We start from the raw sequence: 20,635 nt of genomic DNA on the forward strand, positions 1-20,635 counted from the left end.
GACCTTGGAAGTCTTCTAGTCCAACCGTCCAACCCCCTGCTTAGGCAGGAAACCCTACACCACTTCAGACAAATGGTTAACTAGTCTCTTCTTAAAATCTTCCAGTGTTGGAGCATTTACAACTTCTGGAGGCAAGTTTTTCCACTGATTAATTGTTCTAACTGTCAGGAAATTTCTCCTTAGTTCTGATTTAATTATTTCATTTTGCAATGGAAGCTTCCATACCTTTACTTTATAGCAGTGGTGTCAAACTTGTGGCCCGCGGGCCGGATGCGTCACACGCTGGCCACACACACACCCAGTTTAGCGAAGGGGAAAAAGTCGTAATATGTTACCTGATGATGATGATGTAACGATGCGAGTTTGACACCCCTGCTTTAGAGGATGAGAATCTACTAATACCTCACCCTGCCCATGTGAGCAAAGTTAAACCAAGCAATCTAAAATATCAGCTGAATAGCTCTTTAAAAAGCATTGTTTGTAAACTGCCCAAGTCACTAGGTGAGATGGGTAGTGTAGAAATTTGACAAATATAAAATAAATAAATACAATTGTGATGGCCTAAAGAAATCCATAGAAGGAAGATACCAACACATATGCCACCACATTATACAATGTATTTACTGTATTTAGCATATGGCATATCATACATAGATTAGCAATATATATTAACATTTTATGTAGATTAGCAGAACACAATAAAATATAAATGTTTAAAAATACCTTGGTATGTTCAAATACCAATGTCTAGGCCATTTAACCATCGAAGCACAGCATTGTTTATATTAAAAAAAATTAGATACTGGACCAGAATATGCCCTCAGCTTACAGTGAGTCACAATGTGATCTACAGTTTGACATGGGACCCCACAGTCACATTCAGGGGAGGATGCTATGCCACATTTATACAGAGAGTCCCAGCAGACACTATGTGAGGTGCGAAGTTCAAAGCCTGACATACAGTATTAGAGTAGTGTTACAGAAATTCCCATTATAGCTCTTACAGGAATGTGCAATAATATTAGAAATTTACATGTGCTGTACCTCTGTACTTGTTACTCTTATAGTCTTATATAAACAGTACTATTTAAATAGAGCTCTTAATATGACCTCATTGGGTGAATCTCTAAATAAATCTAAGAAATGAAATAGAAACACTGATAAAATAGTCCCACATACTTCTAAAGAACCAGCAAACTATAACTGTTTAAAATGGGGAAAACACACATTTTATAGTAGAAAATTATAGTAGATAACAAAGTAAGTATGCATTTGCGAAGTCAATCGTTGTAAAACTGCATAGTAGTTGTAAGGTACTATTGTTCATTTGATTAATTATCTAGTGAATTTGTTTCTTTTTCTTTACAAATCTCTATAACGAATTTTCCTATTTTATTTTCAATCTTTGAGATTTAAAGATGTAGTCTGTGCTGTGAAATATTAAATATTGCCAACCATAAAAAATAGTATAAATAAGAAATGTGATTCCTCATCCTTTAGTTTGCATAAAGATAAGTAATTATTTTTAATTACTTATAATTAAATAATAAGTAACTATTGCTTAACGCATTGTAAACCGCCCTGAGTCTCCGGAGAAGGGCAGCATATAAATTGAACTAATAAATAAATAAATAAAATAAATTTGCTTTTATTCCAAGAATTGTAGAAATCAGTCTTGGAGCCTAGCATTCTGTAGAAGGTGGATCATTCCTATTTTAACAAAATCTGTTCTTAGCCCATTTTCAATAACTCTGACTTATCATGCCACTTCCTTTGAAAGATTCGTGGCATTTTGAATTTAAAGATAAAAAAGCTGGAAGGTAGCCATGTGATCCTGGAAAAAGTTGTAGCTGCTTTGAAGAATTATAAACAAATAACAGAATAAAAGAGTTGAAAGGGAACTTAGAGATCTTCTAGTCCAACCTCCTGCTCAAGCAGGAAACCCTATACCATTTCAGACAAATGGTTGCCCAATCTTTTTTTAAAAAACTTCCAGTGTTGGAGCACCCACAACTTCTGGAGGCAAGTCATTCCACTGATTAATTGTTCTGTCAGGAAATTTATACTGAGTTCTAGGTTGATTCTCTCCTTGATTAGTTTCTATCCATTGCTTCTTTTTCTGCCCTAAGTGCTTTGGAAAATAGATTGATTCCCCCTCTTCTTTGTGGTAGCTCCTTAGATATTGGAACACTGCTATCATATCACCCCTAGTCCTTCTTTTCATTAAACTAGATATACCCAATTCCTGCAACCGTTCTTTGTATGTTTTAGCCTCCAGTCCCCTAATCATCTTTGTTGCTCTTCTCTGCACTCTTTCTAGAGCCTCAACATCTTTTTTATATCATGGCAATGAAAACTACTTATGCTCCTGCCTGCTTTGAAGTACTTTTTTCTTTGACTCCAATGTTGCACAGCTGTAATATAAATAAATGATCTTTATTCACAATCTAGAGCCCACCTTACCTGTGAATGAGCAACACAGTAGTGGGTGCTACTTGATGTCCGTACATTCACTTCAACCACACATTGCATATGTACCAGTGGTGGGTTGCACCCAGTTCGCACCAATTTGCAAGAACCGGTAGTAAAATTTTTTAGTAGTTTGGAGAACCGGTAATAACATTGGCTGGCCACGCCCCCGAACCGGTCCCCAGCCCGGTCGCCACTCGCTTACCCCGCCCACCTCATCAGAGACTTTTTTTTTTACTTTTAAAAGCATTTTTTCTACAACCTCTTCGCCTGAAAAAATGCTTTTAAAAGATAAAAAAAAGCCTCTGATGATCGCGCGGCTCAGCTGGGATCTCATAGGTTTCTAAAAGCATTTTTTTCTGCAACCTCTTCAGCCGAAGAGGTTGTTGGGGGAAAAAAATCCCTTTAAAAGCCTCTGGTGATCCCAGCTGACTTGCCTGATCATCAGAGGCTTTTAAAAGCATTTTTTTCTGCAACCTCTTCAGCTGAAGAGGTTATACGAAAAAAAATGCCTTTAAAAGCCTCTGGTGAGCTGAGCTGACTTGCCTGATTGTCGGAAGCTTGTAAAAGCATTTTTTTCTGCAACCTCTTCAGCCGAAGATCCCAGCTGACTTGCCTGATCGTCAGAGGTTTCTAAAAGCATTTTTTTCTGCAACCTCTTAAGGGTTTTTTTTTTTTGTTATAATTTAATTTATATACTGCCCCCCTCCCGAAGGACTCGGGGCGGTGTACAGCCAATTAAGAACACAAAATACAACAACAGTTTTAAAATAGTTAAAAGTATTAAACAATTTTGGCCAGAATTTAAAACCCAAAATTAAAACACCAATTTAAAAATCATTTACATAGATAGCCCTGCCTGGCAGAACAGCAGGGTCTTAAGGGCGCAGCGAAACACACGGAGGTCGGAGATCTTGCGTATTTCCGGGGGCAGTTCGTTCCACAGGGCAGTAGTTCCCACAGAGAAGGCCCTTCCCCTGGGTGTCGCCAGCCAGCATAACTTGGCCGATGGCACCCTGAGGAGTCCCTCTCTGTGGGAGCGAATTGGCCGGTGGGAGGCTACTGATGGCAGAAGTCGGTCTCGAAGGTATCCAGGTCCTGAGCCATGGAGCGCTTTAAAGGTGGTAACCAACACCTTGAATTGCACCCGGAAGACCACTGGGAGCCAGTGCAGCTCGCGCAGGAGAGGTGTCACATGGGCAGAATGAGTTGCGCCCATAACCACCCACACGGCCGCATTCTGGACCAGCTGGAGCTTCCGAGTGCTCTTCAAGGGGAGCCCCATGTAGAGAGCATTACAGTAGTCCAGCCGGGAGGTGACAAGGGCATTACAGTAGTCCAGCCGGAAGGTGACAAGGGCGTGAGTGACCGTGCGTAAGGCATCCTGGTCCAAAAAGGGCCGCAACTGGCAGATCAGGCGAACCTGATAGAAAGCCCCCTTGGCCATGGGCATCATATGTTCTTCTAAAGACAGCCATGCATCCAGGAGAACACCCAGATTGCAAGCCCTCTCTGTGGGAGGTAAAGATTCACCCCCAATAGTCAGCGATGGCACCAGCTGACTATATCGGGATGCCGGAAGCCACAGCCACTCGGTCTTGGAAGGGTTGAGTCTGAGCCTATTTCTCCCCATCCAGACCCGCACGGCCTCCAGGCAGCGGGACATCACATCAAGGGCATCATTGGGGTGGTCTGGGGTGGAGATGTATAACTGAGTGTCATCAGCGTACTGATGGACTGTCACCCCAAAACCACGGATGATCTCACCCAGTGGCTTCACATAAATGTTGAACAGAAGGGGCGAGAGGACCGACCCTTCGGGCATCCCCCATGCGAGGTGCCTCAAGGTCGACCTCTGCCCCCCTGCTAACACAAACTGCGAATGGTCGGAGAGGAAGGAGGAGAACCACCGTAGCACGGTGCCTCCTATTCCTAACCCCCTCAACTGCTGCAGCATGATACCATGGTCGATGGTATCAAAAGCCGCTGAGAGATCTAATAGGACCAGGACAGAGGAGCAACCCCTGTCCCGAGCCCTCCAGAGATCATCCACCAATGCGACCAATGCCATTTCCGTGCTGTACCCCTGCCTGAAGCCTGACTGGTATGGGTCCAGATAGATAGCTTCATCCAGGTACCGGGGAAGTTGTCGTGCCACCACACTCTCAACAACCTTCGCCACAAAGTGAAGGTTGGAGACCGGATGGTTAGCTAATATAGCCGGGTCCAAGGATGGCTTCTTGAGGAGGGGCCTCACCACCGCCTCTTTCAAGGCGGTGGGAAAGGTGCCCTCACTCAGAGAAGCATTTATAATCCCCTGGAGCCAGCCTCGTGTGACCTCCCGGGAGGCCAATACCAACCAGGAGGGACATGGGTCCAATAAACATGTGGCAGTACTAATCCTCCCCAGAATCCTGTCCATGTCCTCGGGAGCCACAGGATCAAACTCTTCCCAGATAGTATTCTCAAGACCTACCCCCATCTCCTCCCCTGGACTCACCCAGACGGAGTCGGAGCCTTCCCAAATCTGAGCGACTTTATCATGCAGGAATTGCACAAAATCCTCAGCTCGACCCTGCAAGGGATCTTCCCGCACTCCCCCCCAAAGAAGGGAGTGGGTCACCCTGAACAGAGCAGCTGGGCGGTTCTCTGCAGATGCGATAAGAGCAGAAAAATAATTAAATTTTGCCGCTTTTATAGCCACTAGGTAGGTCTTGATATAAGACCTCACCAGTGTTCGGTCAGAATCGGATTGACTATTCCTCCAAATGCTCTCTAGGCGTCTTTTCCAATGCTTCACCTCTCTCAGCTCCTCAGAGAACCAAGGTGCCAATTGAGATCGGCATTGGGTCAGAGGCTGCAAAGGCACGATGTGGTCCAAAGCTCCGGCGGCTGCACTATCCCAGACGGCCATCAGTTCTTCAGTTGAGTCGTGTGCCAGAGTCTCAGGAAACGGCCCAAGCTCCATCAGGAACCTCTCAGGGTCCATCAGGCGCCTGGGACGGAACCACCTGGTCGGTTCCGTCTCCCTGCAGTGGGGGGAAGCAGCTGGAAAGTCCAAGTGAAGGAGCGAATGATCTGTCCATGACAAGGGTTTAATGTCTAAGTCCCCTCTACCAAGATCATTCAACCACTGACCAGAGACGAAAATCAAGTCCAGAGTGTGTCCCCCTGTGTGAGTGGGGCCTTGAACTAACTGGGTCAGGTCCATGGCCACCATTGAAGCCATGAACTCCCGAGTCACCTCTGACGCCTCGCCGGCGGATGGCAGGTTGAAATCCCCCATGACAATAAGTCTGGGGGTGTCAACCGCCACCCCGGCAATAACGTCGAGTAGCTCGGGCAGAGTTGCTGCTACGTGGCAGGGAGCCAGGTATGCAGTCAGCAAACCCATCTGCACCCCACGACCCCACTTCACAAAAAGAGACTCACCTCCGGCTATCTGAGGAACAGTGGTCTCCCTTGGATGAAGACTTTCCCTAATAACCACCGCCACTCCCCCACCCCTCCCCTGAGCCCTCGGCCGATGAAATGCACAGAAACCTGGTGGGCACATTTCAACGAGGGGAACCCCCCCTCCTGGCCCAACCAGGTCTCCGTAATTCCAGCCAGGTCCGCACCCCCCTCCAATATAAGATCACAAATGAGGTTGTAGAAAAAATGCTTTTAAAAGTAAAAAAAAAAAAAGTTGGCCACACCCATCCTATCATATTACCCCCCACAAGCCATGCCCACAAAATAAGCCATGCCCACAGAACCGGTAGTAAAAATTTTTAGAACCCACCCGATATGTACCATCCAGAATACATTAATACAGAATGCAGTAAACTGTTTACAAAACTAAAGCTATAAAGACCATAGCTCTACTTGGTTGTATTTGAAGTCATCTGAATTAGTTATTCCAACCCATTGAAAGGAGAAGCAAAATAAGAGCAATCCAGCTCTCTGTAAGCTTGAATCCTTTATAATTCTGGGCCACTTTTGTGTTCACGTATATCCAATTAGATTTGATATTTTGTTTTCAAATATTTTTCTTTTCAATAGATACGTTTATATGTTGATCAGGGACACAGTGGCTCAGTGTCTAAGATGCTGAGCTTGTTGATCGAAAGTCGGCAGTTCAGCGGTTCGAATCCCTTGTGCCGCATAATAGGGTGAGCTCCCATTACCTGTCCCAGCTTCTGCCAACCTAGCAGTTCGAAAGCATGTAAAAAATGCAAGTAGGAAAATAGGGACCACTTTGGTGGGAAGGTAACAGCGTTCCGTGTGCCTTTGGTGTTTAGTCATGCCGGCCACGTGACCACGGAGACGTCTTTGGACAGCGCTGGCTCTTCGGCTTTGAAACAGAGATGAGCACCACCCCCTAGAGTCGGGAATGACTAGCACGTATGTGCAAGGGGAACCTTTACCTTTTTATATGTTGATCAATTAACAAATATGGAAAAATAAGGTAGTATGAAAAAGAGGAAATAAGAGACACTTTCAGTGGCAGTCATGTACACACTAAAGCAATGTTTATTGAATGCAAACTGTTTGCAAGTTTTTTAAAAAAATTTAAGAATAGAGGACCAATATTCTAACAAAAACTAATAAAAGCATTAGAAGCCTAAAGGAAAAATGCTGGCATAGTCTGTAAACATCTGGTTACCATTTTCATTTATAATTGAAAAGCCACTCCTTTAAACAACTGAAAGATTTGAACATAAATAAATAGGACAGTGGGTATTTTGTTCTTTTCATAGCCAGGGGGTAAAGGGAGTATGAATAGAGAGGTCACAAGAACCCCAGCCCTTATAAATAAGAAAGTCTGAGAAATGTAAAGAAATCTGAACATGTTCCAGGCGTGTAAACAGTCCAACAGAGTGAAGGTTAAATAAACATGGCTGGAGCCCATTGTTGCTAATATGAGTCCAAAATGTCCTTTGCACCATTAGCCAAGAAATCACCAAAGAAATATATTAAAACATAAAAAACTGTAGAGTAAATAAGAATATAAGTCTTATTCTATTTTCTCTATATATCCTCGATATATTCTGATTATAATATCAGGAACTTAATGATTGTAAGCAAGATGGATGGCATATAAATTGCATAAATAAACAAACAATATTCTTGTTTCAGATAAAATGTTCCATATTTTATTTTTCCATGGAAAACAAAGTACAATACAGTCTTCAATTGTATCTTTTATTGCAGTCTTTTTGCAAAGAAGAGTATGTAAGTTTACAACACTGTTGTAACTTAAAAGTTTAACCTCATTTGTGAACATTGTATGAACAGCAGTTATCCATGAAAACTTCATGAAAGTTCTTATATTATAGGTGATATTTAATAACAAAGTGCAATCCCATCTGAGACTGATCATTAAAACTGTAGTAAATAAACTACTTGAATGCAGTAGGCTCAATGGAACCACACGAGGAAGCTTTTTGTAGGAAGATCTTTAAAAGGGCAGGACTTCGTATTAGCTGTTCTATTAATATGAAGCATCAGACTACATGTGATTTAAATCCAGGACTTTTGGGTACATCTGCAAGCACTGATTACTTAAGACTTCCAAACCTGGATAAATTACCCAAATTGGGTAAAAGTAGTTTTTCTTTGAAGCCATTACTTAATCACAGCAGGGACATTTAAACTGACTTAATGCTTTAACTACATTGGGTAAAAAGGATCTTCTGGTAAGTGGAGTTGGATAATGAAGAAAAACATTTAGGAAGCATTTACTTAAGAATTAGGCTGAGTTCTTACAAGGATTATAAAAACATTAACAATAACACATTTATTATGGAAATTACAAGTTAAATTATACATAACGTAGCTGGAATAGCTACAGGACTAACCATGCAATTGCAGGTGAAAACTGAACGGTATAGAATAATGAAATGCTTGTATTCTTTTGATTTCTTTGCTCTTATTTAGAACTTATATTTATTTTTTATGATTCCAAGCAGAGTTATTATATGAAAAAGTGGTCTACAGACCTATGCCAAAAATGAAATAAGATGTTACTAAAGTACTGCATTAATAACAACATATCCCATTTTTGGCATTGCATTAATTGCTCCTGGAAGCAAAGTTTTGTATTGAAAGATTTTACAAAGAAAAATACACCTATACATAGAGAGAGAAAAGCCAAATGAACAGGGAGGTTTCAGAGAAGGACATAAGTTTAGGTTGCTAAGATAAGATAAAATAAATGGAAAAAACAAGAAAATTTAAGAGTTACCTTTCATTTATTAATTACAACCAGGTTTTAACGATACCGTTTATGCTATGGTTATGCTACAGTTATATTAAAGCTTAAAGACATGCCAGAAATCTAATTGTTCTTCTAAGAAATATTTAAGATCAACAAGAAGATATAAGAAATGAGTCTGAAGAAACAGAGTGGTTCAGTATAGCAAAGGGACTATATCGTGCCCTCCTGTATATTAAAATTTTAGAGCAAGTATAAAAATTGCAGGACTGGAACAGATAAAAGCTGTAATCAAAGCTGAAATATTAACAATTTCAGATGTGCAAAATGTATAATATTAGCCAAAAGTGAAATGTGGTATACACTAGCCTACTTAGCAAATTTACAGTTAACAATCAAGAAATGAAAGTGGTAGATAGTTTTCCTTTCTTGAGCTCAAACAGGGATAAAGATGGATTTTGCATTAGATGAATAAAACAGGCATTAGCTCTGCATAGGAAGGTAATAACAAACATAGCCAAGATCATCAATGGTTTTCCTGTAATAGTGCATGGCTGTGAAATCTGGACATTGAGAAAAGGCAAAGGAAAATGATAACCGATTTCAGATTAGGCACTTTGGGGATTGCTATTAAAAGGCAGTGAAAGAACCAATCCATGGTTCCATAAAAAATAAATGACAGACTGCTTCCTTAAGGAATTGATTACTAACAGAAACATACATACTTTTTGCATATAAAACTAACAAATTATGTGCTATAAAAATGACCAGGCTTAATAAAGCTTTAGCTCCTAGAATTCCAAGCTGCTGTTATGGCCAACTCAGAAAAGTACCAGAAATGCTGTCCCTCTAAGTAGAACTCTACTATAAGCGTGTAGCAGACTTTTTAAAACTTAAACCCCAAAATAGTAGAATCATTTCAGCCCTTCTGTATATTTGTAAAGTATGTGTGGTCTCAATATGCCTCTGCATCCAATTTAGTGAATTCTTTTAGGAATCTTTTCCCTCTTGCATTGAGAATCTGCTGCTGCAAAAAAAATCTAAATTACATGCAACGGGCTATGTTCATGCATAGCCCTCATGCAATTACATACAAAAACACAGAAAATGAGTAATAAAGAGTAAGTCAAAGAAATTAAATATAGCTTGTAGAAAAAAAGATAAAAAAGATAATGCAATCTAGTGTACACCAACACTGATCACTCTACACTCCGTAGCTTTCTACCTTCCACTATGTCAATTCATCACCTCTCTCTTTTTCACAATCTTGTTAATATTATCCAATGACAACTTTTATGGTCTTTCCTCTCCTGTATGGGGAAGGCTGGTATACTGTAGGTGTCCAATTGCTAGCAGATTAAAAATTAGCCATATTGCATAAAGTACCCATTAACTTACAATATTTATCTTATAACTGTGGAGTTTTCTAAAGCATCTCTCAAGCATTCTATACATGGAAACTATTTATTGATTTCATTCTTCTAAACCAAAAAAAGTATAAATAGGATTATTTTGCCAGCAACAAGAAAGAATTTTTTTGTTTTGTTTTCATTCTCTTCCCAGACTACTTATGATATCTAGTACACAGTATCATTTAGAACCTACAAGCTTATCTTTGGTGCAGTTTGATATGTTGATGTTTTTTTTCTATTTTGCCTCTGTTTGCAGAGTTCCAGCACCCACACCAAAAGCTCTTAATAAAAGAATGTGTTTCTACTCCTACAATTTGTTTTTCATTTGCACTTAGTGCCCTGTTAAACATTCCACGTGGCCTGTTCAGAAGGCAGCATTCGGAAATACTGTAGTTTATCATAATGCTACTACTTTCTCGGTGAAAATATTAACCACATCTCAGTGATAAACTGCTTCATTTATATATTACCCTGCCTTGAGCATTCAAATGAATAGAAATGCAAATTTAAATAGAATCCTGAAATTGAATAAGGTTTTGTCAGAAATTGCCAGAAATAAATACTAGAAGTTTTACAGGGTAGATGTTATGAGAAATAGTAGAAGGAAGTGTTATGTATGCTGCCTGGTAGGAAAGATAGATGTTAACACCATACATTGATGCTGTGAAGCTGTTTCATTTCATACCCTGTTTTGCATGAGAAATTTAAACCATGTTTTATTGATTAAACTAAAATTTTCATATATTAGGAAAGTGATAGGCAGAGAGGCTGGGATCACAGCATGAGTGAAAGAACTATACACTAGAACCAATGTGGGGGGTTGGATTAGGAGTAGAAAGGTCCGGATTCTACTCCACCCCTAACTTCTTTATAGATTAATAATGTATAAACATATGTGGCATTTGAAATAGGAATTTTGCAGCTCCAAACAATTCAGATTAACTCTGATGATTGAAAATAATTTACAAGCTAATCTGTTTCTCTTTTGAAGCAGGTGAATAGATATATCCTCCTTATGCTCTGTATTTAAACTGGATTTAAAGAAATCCGGGTCTCTGTTTTGAGCTTGAAAGTTTAATTAAAAAAAAAAAAAACCTAGTAGTTTACTATTTGTCTATTCTGTTTATGAGATTATTGCAAGGTGAGAAACACAGCACACACTGCATCTACTTCCTACATAAGCAAACTCTCCATTTTATCTTTGTCATTATGCATCCAAAAGAAACTCACTTTATACAGTATGAGGAAGAGACTCCTAGTAAGTCTCCCTGATTTCTTAGGGGACAAAGGAGACAAAGGGAGAGGGAAGGACAGTCAGCCAGCCAGTCAGATTTGTAAAATTTATATAATCTGTCTAATAAAGCTTAATTCTACCCTTCTTGTGGCATTTGTTTCTTAACCTCAATAACCTGGAAGGACAGACGCTTTATTACTTAACCATCAAAATTCATTCAGTAAAAATGTCAGCACTAAATGAAAGTACCATCAGCAAGAAATTAAAGCAAAACTAAAGTTTAAAAACCAAGCAAAAACCAAAAAGAAAAATAGTAGATGTCACAGTAAATATATGAACCATTGAACTTGAACTTAGCCCATACAGAATCATATTGATGACATGTCCCAAGACAGGATAAAGCCTTCAAACGGGTACCTTCACCCCATTCCTTTTTTTTTTTTTTTTGCCATAGATGAACAGTGTCATTTGAATAAATATTTTCTGTTTAATTGGTTCCTGTCCTTTCTCATCACAGTTAATTCCTATTATGGTACTTTCTTTTTATCACAGATGAATTAAGTTCTTGGGACCTTTTGCTTTGCCTCTCATCTAACAAAGCTGACCATGAAAATTGCTTAAATATAGTGGAATCATATCAACCAACACTACTGCAAAAGGTAAGGCTGCAAAATGACCTCTCTTACTGGCACATGCTTAAATACTGTTTTTTTTAAACTCGGCATTTTTATTTTATTATGAAGCATCCTATCAGATGCCAGTTTTGGCACCATTCTTCATTCTACTACTGTCTCACTTTCACAGGAATTTGCTGATATTAAAGCAGATGCTTTGCAAGAGTGAAGTCTCAAGTGCATTTTCTAAAATCTTTTCTTCCAGCATTGCTGGAAGGGGGAAAAAAACACAATATGTTTTTGCCAGAGATGTTGAAGAATGTGAATATTCATGCATTAATATTGATTTCATCAGGGGCAAGGTTATGTGCTAAATTGTCAGAATCATGGAATGGCACAATTATCTAGGGTTTTCTAAACAGGACTTTTGTATTTCATCTTTCTTACACATAACCACATGGAACACTGCAGAAAGAAAAAAATGAGACATTTAAACAATTTATAGATATATCCCAATGAAGAAAGAGTACTTTGGAATAAAACATGTCCATTTTGCCAGATATATGCATGAACAGATTTTTTTTGCTTGCCATCCTTGTCTTTAAAATTAAAAGGGAAAGTGCTGTTTTACAAACATGTCAAACAGACATGTCCCATAGGCAAAAGTACAATTTTGAACAGCAATAAAAAGATAAATATTATGGTGCATACTGCAGACTGAGTTCGTGTTGTATTGCCAAATCTGTTCAATGCCTATGCATTTTCCCCTTCCCTTCCCCTTCCCAAGTAACAGTAACAGAGTTGGAAGGGACCTTGGAGGTCATCTAGTCCAACCCCCTGCTCATGCAGGTATAGTAGAGATGTTGAAATAAGGAGTGGCGTTGTCAAGGGGACAAATAATAAAAACAGGATCGTGATGCTGGGAAGCAAAATCAATCCAGCATGATGCATGCTATGCTCATTTTTTACAAGTGTTCTGACATCACAGGAGCTTCTGACACAGTGGTGACATGTTGTTTTCATCATTTAATAAAAACTGTGAATCTCTTGGGTACTTCTCTTCTAAGACATTAATCCTTCCTTAAAATGTGATCATATTCATAAAAAAGGATATAAGATGTAGCTTATAATTAAAAGTAGAGCAACGTTAAGGTTGATTGAAAAAAAACCATGGAAGCGTGTGTTTCTGCCTTCAAGTCAATGTTGACTGCTGGCAAACTCCCTGGAGTTTTCTTGGAAGAATTTCAGACATGATTTGTCATTGTTTGCTCCCTAGGACTGAGAAAGAGTGACTGGCCCAAATTAACCCAATTGGGTTTTGCCCGAAGTCGAACTAGAACTCCCAGTCTACCAGTTTCTATTATCATGCTTTAATCCTTGCCCTAAACTGGCTCTTCAAATTTAGTTAATGCCTAATTGATTTTCCTATTCTACTCACTGGGATGGGCACTATTTTCCTTTATCAGCAAACCTTGCTGTAATGCAGGGATGAAAATCAGCAGGTTCTAACAGGTGCTGGAGAACCGGTAGTGGAAATTTTGAGTAGTTCACGGAACCGGATAAATACCACCTCTGGCTGGCCCCAGAGTGGGATGGGAATGGAGATTTTGCAGTATCCTTCCTCTGCCACGCCCACGAAGCCATGCCCACAGAACCGGTAGGGAAAAAATTTGAATTTTACTCCTCCTGTAATGGCATCTTCAATGGCACTTAAAAAATCTTGTAAAATTGCAATAATTGGCACTTCTCTCTTCATTCCCAGGCAAATGTTCTCTCTCAAATCCAGCATCTGCTTTCCAGAAAAGAAGGATTGTGCCAAATAATGAGAACATTTCCAGGTAAAATTTTGAGTTATATTAGTAAACCAAATAATGACTTTTGGTTGCTTGCTCAAAGGAAGAGAAATGCTGAAATCTGACCTCTGAAGATAACATAATGAATCAAATAAAATCAAAGTTTTATTGTGCCCAGATAAAATTGAAATAGGTAAAACTGAAAATATTGATTACGGTATTTGAAATTTGATCGATAATAGCAGAAAAGTCATTTAGCAATTCTGATAAAGATGGAGGATTTTGCCTAGCTTCTCAACAGAATTGCAAATCTGTTTGGATTGTACCACTTTAGAATGCAGGTATAATTTCTTCATGATTTGGTGTTTGGTATGCATATTATGTGAATGTCTCCGTCCTTTAACAAACACACATAAAAAACACTAAATGATAGGAAAACATTTTAATATAATATGTTTCTTTTGTATGCTAATTTTCTATATACCCCCTTCCTCCCAGTGTAGGAACTTTCAATTAAATAAACCCCAGTTTGAAATTAAAGCACTGGCCTCATATTGTCAAACTAGGAAGAATTCTTTCTTCCTTTCAATTACGTGTGTTTCTCAGCTTACTTAGTTGCTGTCCAATATTCTATAAAATCCAAGGGGCTGTAGAAATAATAATTAAATAGTAATTAGTAATTAAAGAAATTTTAAAATGAAAAGTTTTCTGTAACCTTCACCCTGAAATAATGCAGTTTCTTTAAGCATATGAGTCAAACAGAATAGCAATTAGAGTTATGTATCAGGTTTATAAGGTTTGAAAAATCATCTTCATTTCATTTCAGTTAATAAAAGATTGGATGCAGGAGCCCAGCCAAGAGAGACATAAGTAGCTTTGCAACCTAAGTTGTGGAATGATGTCACATGATATCCAGAACTTGAATTTCAATTCAACAATGAGGCAAGAAGACAGGGTCATCCATTGCACCTGAGAGTAACAGGACAGGGTTTGCTGTGTATCTTAAAGGTGCTTTTTCAAAAGGCAATTGCACTGTTTTTTTTCCTTGAGGAAGAAAAAGAAAACATTTTGCTTCTCATCCAAGAAGCTTCATCAGCTGACGATGAACTGATGAAGCTTCTTGGATGAGCAGTGAAATGTTTTCTTCTTCTTCCTCAAGGAAAAAAAACAGTGCAATTGCCTTTTGAAAAAGCACCTGTGACCTGAATGATGAGAATCTCCACAGATGTCTGCTGTGTGTGTGGTTTTATCCTTCAAGTGAGAAACAATCAAGAGGTTCCAACACAGAACAATCTGTGCCAGGTCTGGAATTGTTCTGACCATTGGTAAGGCCAGTCATAGACGGGTTGTGTGGAGTAAAGTTACCTGGCACATTTAAAGAAAAAAGAGAACCATGAACATTCTGATCTTGCGATGACTTATGAAATCTAATGTGCACAAGGGCTTCTCTATTGTTGCAAACACTGAACTATTAAAAAGAAATCTTAGAAAGAGGCCTTTTCATAGGCCCAGCTTATATCCTGCATATTTTTCAGGATGGTTTCTAAGACAAGTTAAAAGTTAGAATAGACAATTAGTGTCCTGCTTATTATTTATGTCTATAATGCTATATAGTATGTTAACGTTTATATATATATATTGTACTATGTTCCTATGGTTCTATCTCCTATCTTAGAGCTCTAACCTTCTATGGTATATTCACTATGTTCTATATTATAATCAGCTGCATCCTTTCTACTGTTTCTTATGTCTACTTCTTCACTCCTGCCTTATCCAGACAACCTTGGCATAAGTCATTTGTATATAAATTAAGTTGCTACTCTCCAGTTTTGTGCTACAATACTATGTTTTGCTGTGAGGCTGCTGCCCAGTGGAATTCTAGGGTTCTGATAGTTTTACCTTGTGCTAATGGGTAGAAGATAGCTTGTTGTTTTGGGTCTGGTGTTAAGATCTCTGGTCACTTTGCAGTACAATTAACACTCTGGGCTCTCACACACTAGTTGCCAATGGTCCAGGACTCCTTACACAGTTCTCAGTACGCAGAGTTGAAATGGTAAAGTAGCTGGTGTGTCCAGTATCCAGTACCAACACTGGTAATATTTTTAGTCACTGTCATAACCTTCATTGTCCATCCATTTTTGGACATCTTCATGGGATATGCTGCTGTTCTTCAGCAATTCTTTGTAATGACACACTTTAAAGTTGACAAAGCTCATTTTCAAGAGGCCATCAACATGCTAAAATCCATGGGTTGGGATTCTGCAAAAGTGAAAAAGGAAGAAGCGATGTGGTATTTTCTTACCCTGTGTGCCTTTCATTTTAGAGTTATATATGGCCTTTCTTTTGGGAACCTTGCTCTCCTATATGACGTTTGTTTTCTTATACTATATTTGTTTCAGGTTCCCCAGGGCCCTGGCAATGACCTCAGTATTAAAATAATCTCTTTCTGCTTTTTTCTGAAAGTATTTCTGAGGGGGAAAAAACAGTATTTTTTTTTCTCTCTCACACACACAAATAGAAGCATATGGTAAGCCTGCTGCTGACTTGGCTGCAAGACTTGGTACACTCCCTTAGTCTTGCGTGGAGAGAAATTTGGCTCCCTGTATAGAATGTTTGCGTCATGAGCAAAGCCTCGAAATGTCTGGAGGGATGCCACAGATCCTGTATTTCTCTTCATCAATAGTCAGTCTTATACTTCGATTAGATAGAAATTGGCAACTGGCAGATTGGTGTTGTTCTAGTGGCTATACATCTGTCCTTGTTTTTTTGGAAAAAAGCAATTACTAATAATGAAGCAATGCTCTCTGATTTCCCCTCAGTTTTGGTTTTGGTTGGATGATCACATAGTTGCATCTTCTTTTCACCCCAGAAAGAGTGTCCCCAACAACAGGTGGCTGGCCATGAACAACTCTGAGGTGTGTCATTTTCAGCTGCATTCCTTTTATGGGTTGGATAATCAACAGCTGTCTGTACTTTGCACAAGGGGATAGGTCACTCTTAAATATGGGCTCGACCTAAAAAATACATTGGAAATATTCTGCTAAGAGAGAACTGTATGTGCATTATACTGTATGGAAGGAGTCTAATAGGAAGCAGTTATTGGTAAAACATGTTCAAGTAATCCCAAGACTAAATGCTTTATGATCACATCAAATATGCCAGTTTTACTATATGGAACACATTTTCACATACACATACATACAAAACATACACACATACAACATGCTGATTGTATAAATCAAAACGGAGGACAAAGCTTCACATAAAGAAATACTGAATCTGCATTCTGTTTTCATAACAAAATGTTTTTAAAGTGGGAATTGCAAACAGTTTATGCAACCTAGTTCTAAGTGTTAGAACTAAGAATTAAGTTTTATAAGAACTATTTGTACTTACTGTTTAGACTACATGGGCTAATCCTGGGAACTTTTCAACATCCATTTTCAGAAGAAAGTAAGTTCTCTGGAATTTCTATTTACTGAAGCCATAATGGAGTCTAAAAAACAATGATGATTCAGATGTATTGCTTTTTCAGAAAATTATGTTATTTCATTGTATCTGAAAATTGAATGTTTTTATCCCACAATGAGTGTTTTGTGGTCTTTTATTGTAACCACTTTTAAAACCAAGAAAAATTTAAAACTGTGCTACAGAACAGTTAACTTATTCACTAGATAATTAAAGTGTGGTATGTGTCAGGGTTTTTTTTTAAGTACCTCTTTATGTTTGTATAAATATATTTTTGTTTTAATCGTTTTCTTTTTCATAGATAAGCTTTTTGCTTCCATTCTTTTAAAAATATACCAAACCATTTTTGGCCTTGCATAATACAGTATATATATTGCCTCACAGCAAAATTGGGCAGCAAACAAGTTTAATAATATATATAGAGAGAGTATATATATATATACAGTATATACATAAATACAGATACGGATATAGATATATAACACCATAAGTTCACATATTTTCAATATTCTATATAAAATATATGTCAATATACCCATGAAGTATACCCCTTATGGACTCTGATTAATGTACTTAATTTTATAAAGTTTTTGGGGCTTGATAAATTATTTCATGTATTTGTTTTTAAAAATTATATACTGAACATTCACAAAAGTTGGTTCTAGCCTGGCTTACAAAAGAAGTTTGTGTAAAGCTAGTGTAATGAAAGTGATAGCTGGCTACTATACGGTGTACTATTTAAAAAAAACCCAAAAATTGTACAAATAAAATCATTTTAATCCTAGCTTATAAACAGTTACATTGTTGGCATAATTTACTTGAAGTATATATAGCTGTTTGGTGACATCATCAATTGTCAGAATTTCTGGATGCAAAACAGTATCATTCTGAAGAATATTTCAAGATAGCAATCAGCATTTCCCCCAAGCAAAGCCAATTAATGTTGTTCCAGAATTTCTACACAATGTACATAATTCCCAAACTTCATATATGCTCATTGTGTTGGATTAGTAATAGTTATAATTCCAACCCATTTGGAGAAAAACAGGTTGAGGAAGTTTGACCTAAACAAGCCATTTTGAAGACCATGACAATCCTTGTTCTAAATTGTTGATATAGTATGGATTAAAGAATTAATCAAGGACGTTATTATTTTTATTAAATCTAATTTGCATTTACCTTAGTTTTGAGAGTTGAATTGTGCTGCATTATTCTCCTCTATAAAAGAAGGGATTGAACAGGTGTGTGTGTGTGTGTGTGTATGTATCAGAGGGAAATTGTGTATGTATTATTTTTGACCATAGTGGCCTTACATGCAAATGGATGGAAATGATTTTTGTTTTGTATCCTGGGAGATTTTTTTAGATTGATTAGGTCCATCCTGCCACTTGCATATCTTTTGGTATGGGGGGTGAGTGAGTGTGAAAACTACAAATTAGTAGGTTTTTTCCCCATCATATTCGGAGAACAATTCCAGAGGGTTTTGGAGGCCGGAGAAAATGATTTGGGTGCTGTCTATGTTTACTGATATAAACTAATGGTTATAGTATTATATAGGTCTATGCATCTAAATATATGCATGCAGTTTTTATGTATCCAATCTGGCACACATACAGGCAAGGTGACTTTAATCAAGTGTTACCATTAATTCCAAGAAATACCGATAGATCAAATTGTCATAACCACCAGAAGCAATAGAGATGTTTTGGAATGGTGAAGGTGAATTTTATTTCTGCCCTGTAGCCAGTCTCCCAAATACACCAATGGCTTTTTAAGTCAGAACATCTTTTCAAACACTTAACTCATTCAGCAGTTATGCTGGAGACATTTTAAGATTAAAGGGTAAGAAGTGCTAAGTGAGGAAGAAGAATATATTTTGGCATATCTGTCACTGGTGGTGGAAAATATGACAGTGCATACTTGTTATCAAAGGAAATTGCTTCATTTTCTGAAGGCAGGCAGTGTGGTGAAAAGCAAAGCCAGATAGACAATATCTACATTTAGGGATGACTGGAGATATCTTATGGACTTTTTGAGTAAAAATGAAAGAAAAATGAACTTGTGGTTTATGGTTTAGATATGTTAGATTAAAGAAAGAAAAGCAATAAGATGTACAGTAACTTCAGAGAGACAGGTTAAAATATATTTGTAATTATAATTGCTGTGAAAAATATTAAAAGTCAGATTTTTATATCTTTCTTTTTTATTTTTCTTCAAATTTTTTTCATGCACTTTTTGCTTTTTATTTTCTTTTTCTGTTTTCCTTATAGAAAATATTGTATCCTATTATATTCTATTGTATTAGAATAATTCTTACTCTGTTTAATCCATGCATCCACAAACTCTTGATATATACAGACTCATGATATAAACAGATACTTTTCATTGTAGGATCTCATAAGTATTCTAGTGTTTTCTCAAATCTAGTTATCTGGAATTACTGGAAGCAGCATATTATGTTTTCTATGCATCTTCATATATAAGACATGCAACTCACCTGGAAGCACTCTATCCATATTGAAAACAAACCAAGATGAATTAAAGCTGTTAAAGGAAATTGCAAAGGTGTTTTAGGGTGCTAAAATGACACATAGAAAAGACACATACCTATGTCCTGTAGAAAACTCATTTGGACAGAATAGTAACTACATCAAAAGCATTCGAAAGACAAAACCAGCTGTATCTCCAAGATTTAATTTTTAAAAAATCATTTATTTATTTTATTTTAAAAATATTTTTACCGTTAAGATAATGAAATACAAAGGATAAAAGAATGTCGTTTTAAAGGATTTCAGCTCTGATTCACACATTAAGGCATATGCAGTGAATATTCTTTGCTAGATAAAAACAATGAGATTTTTCGGCCGGCAAATCTTTTAATGTATTTACTCAGGTGAAGTTAAATAAGCCTCATTCTATTCAGTGGCTCATAATGCATTTAGAATTTTGCCCTTGAAATATTTCAGTACTGGTGCATGCAACCAGTGCAGAAATTATAAATTTTGTTTTAACAGAGAACTGAATGTGCTGAGGCTTTTCAAGCTGTTTGGTTTCCTTCCCACCCACCTCTACCCCATCTCCACTTATCCTGAATCTCACTTTTTGCTCACCATAACCCTCAAATCGTAGATCCAGCCAGGAAGAAGCATGCAATCAAACAAACAACATAGCTCAGGGGTGTCAAACTCAAGGCCCGTGGGCTGAATCTAGCCTGCAGGGTGCTTAGATCTGGCCGATGGGGCTGCCTTGGAAACAGAGAAGGATAGGCCCGCAGTGCCTCTGTCAGGAAAAACAGAGCTCAGGAGGCTGCATGCAGCCCTCCCAAGCTCCGTTTTTGCTGGCAGAGGGTTGCAGGAGACCATTGCAGTCAAAAATGGAGCTCGGGAGTCTATTTTTGCTGGCAGAGTGCTTCGGCCACCACAGGCATCCCTGACAAGAGTGATGTT

At 38.1% G+C, this 20,635-nt stretch overlaps 1 protein-coding gene across 1 annotated transcript in view; it reads left to right on the plus strand.

The window, feature by feature from the left end:
- CPED1 (cadherin like and PC-esterase domain containing 1) overlaps window positions 1–20,635 on the plus strand; it is a 101,132-nt gene that overhangs the window by 20,807 nt on the left and 59,690 nt on the right. Inside the window, exons 4-5 of the mRNA XM_034431067.3 lie at window positions 11,867–11,973; window positions 13,691–13,766. Coding sequence (XP_034286958.2) covers window positions 11,867–11,973; window positions 13,691–13,766 — 183 coding nt within the window. The remainder of the gene's footprint in view (window positions 1–11,866; window positions 11,974–13,690; window positions 13,767–20,635) is intronic.

This window comes from Pantherophis guttatus, chromosome 7 (genome assembly GCF_059756535.1).
Source record: "Pantherophis guttatus breed Tessera chromosome 7, ASM5975653v1, whole genome shotgun sequence".
Taxonomy (NCBI): Eukaryota; Metazoa; Chordata; class Lepidosauria; order Squamata; family Colubridae; genus Pantherophis; species Pantherophis guttatus.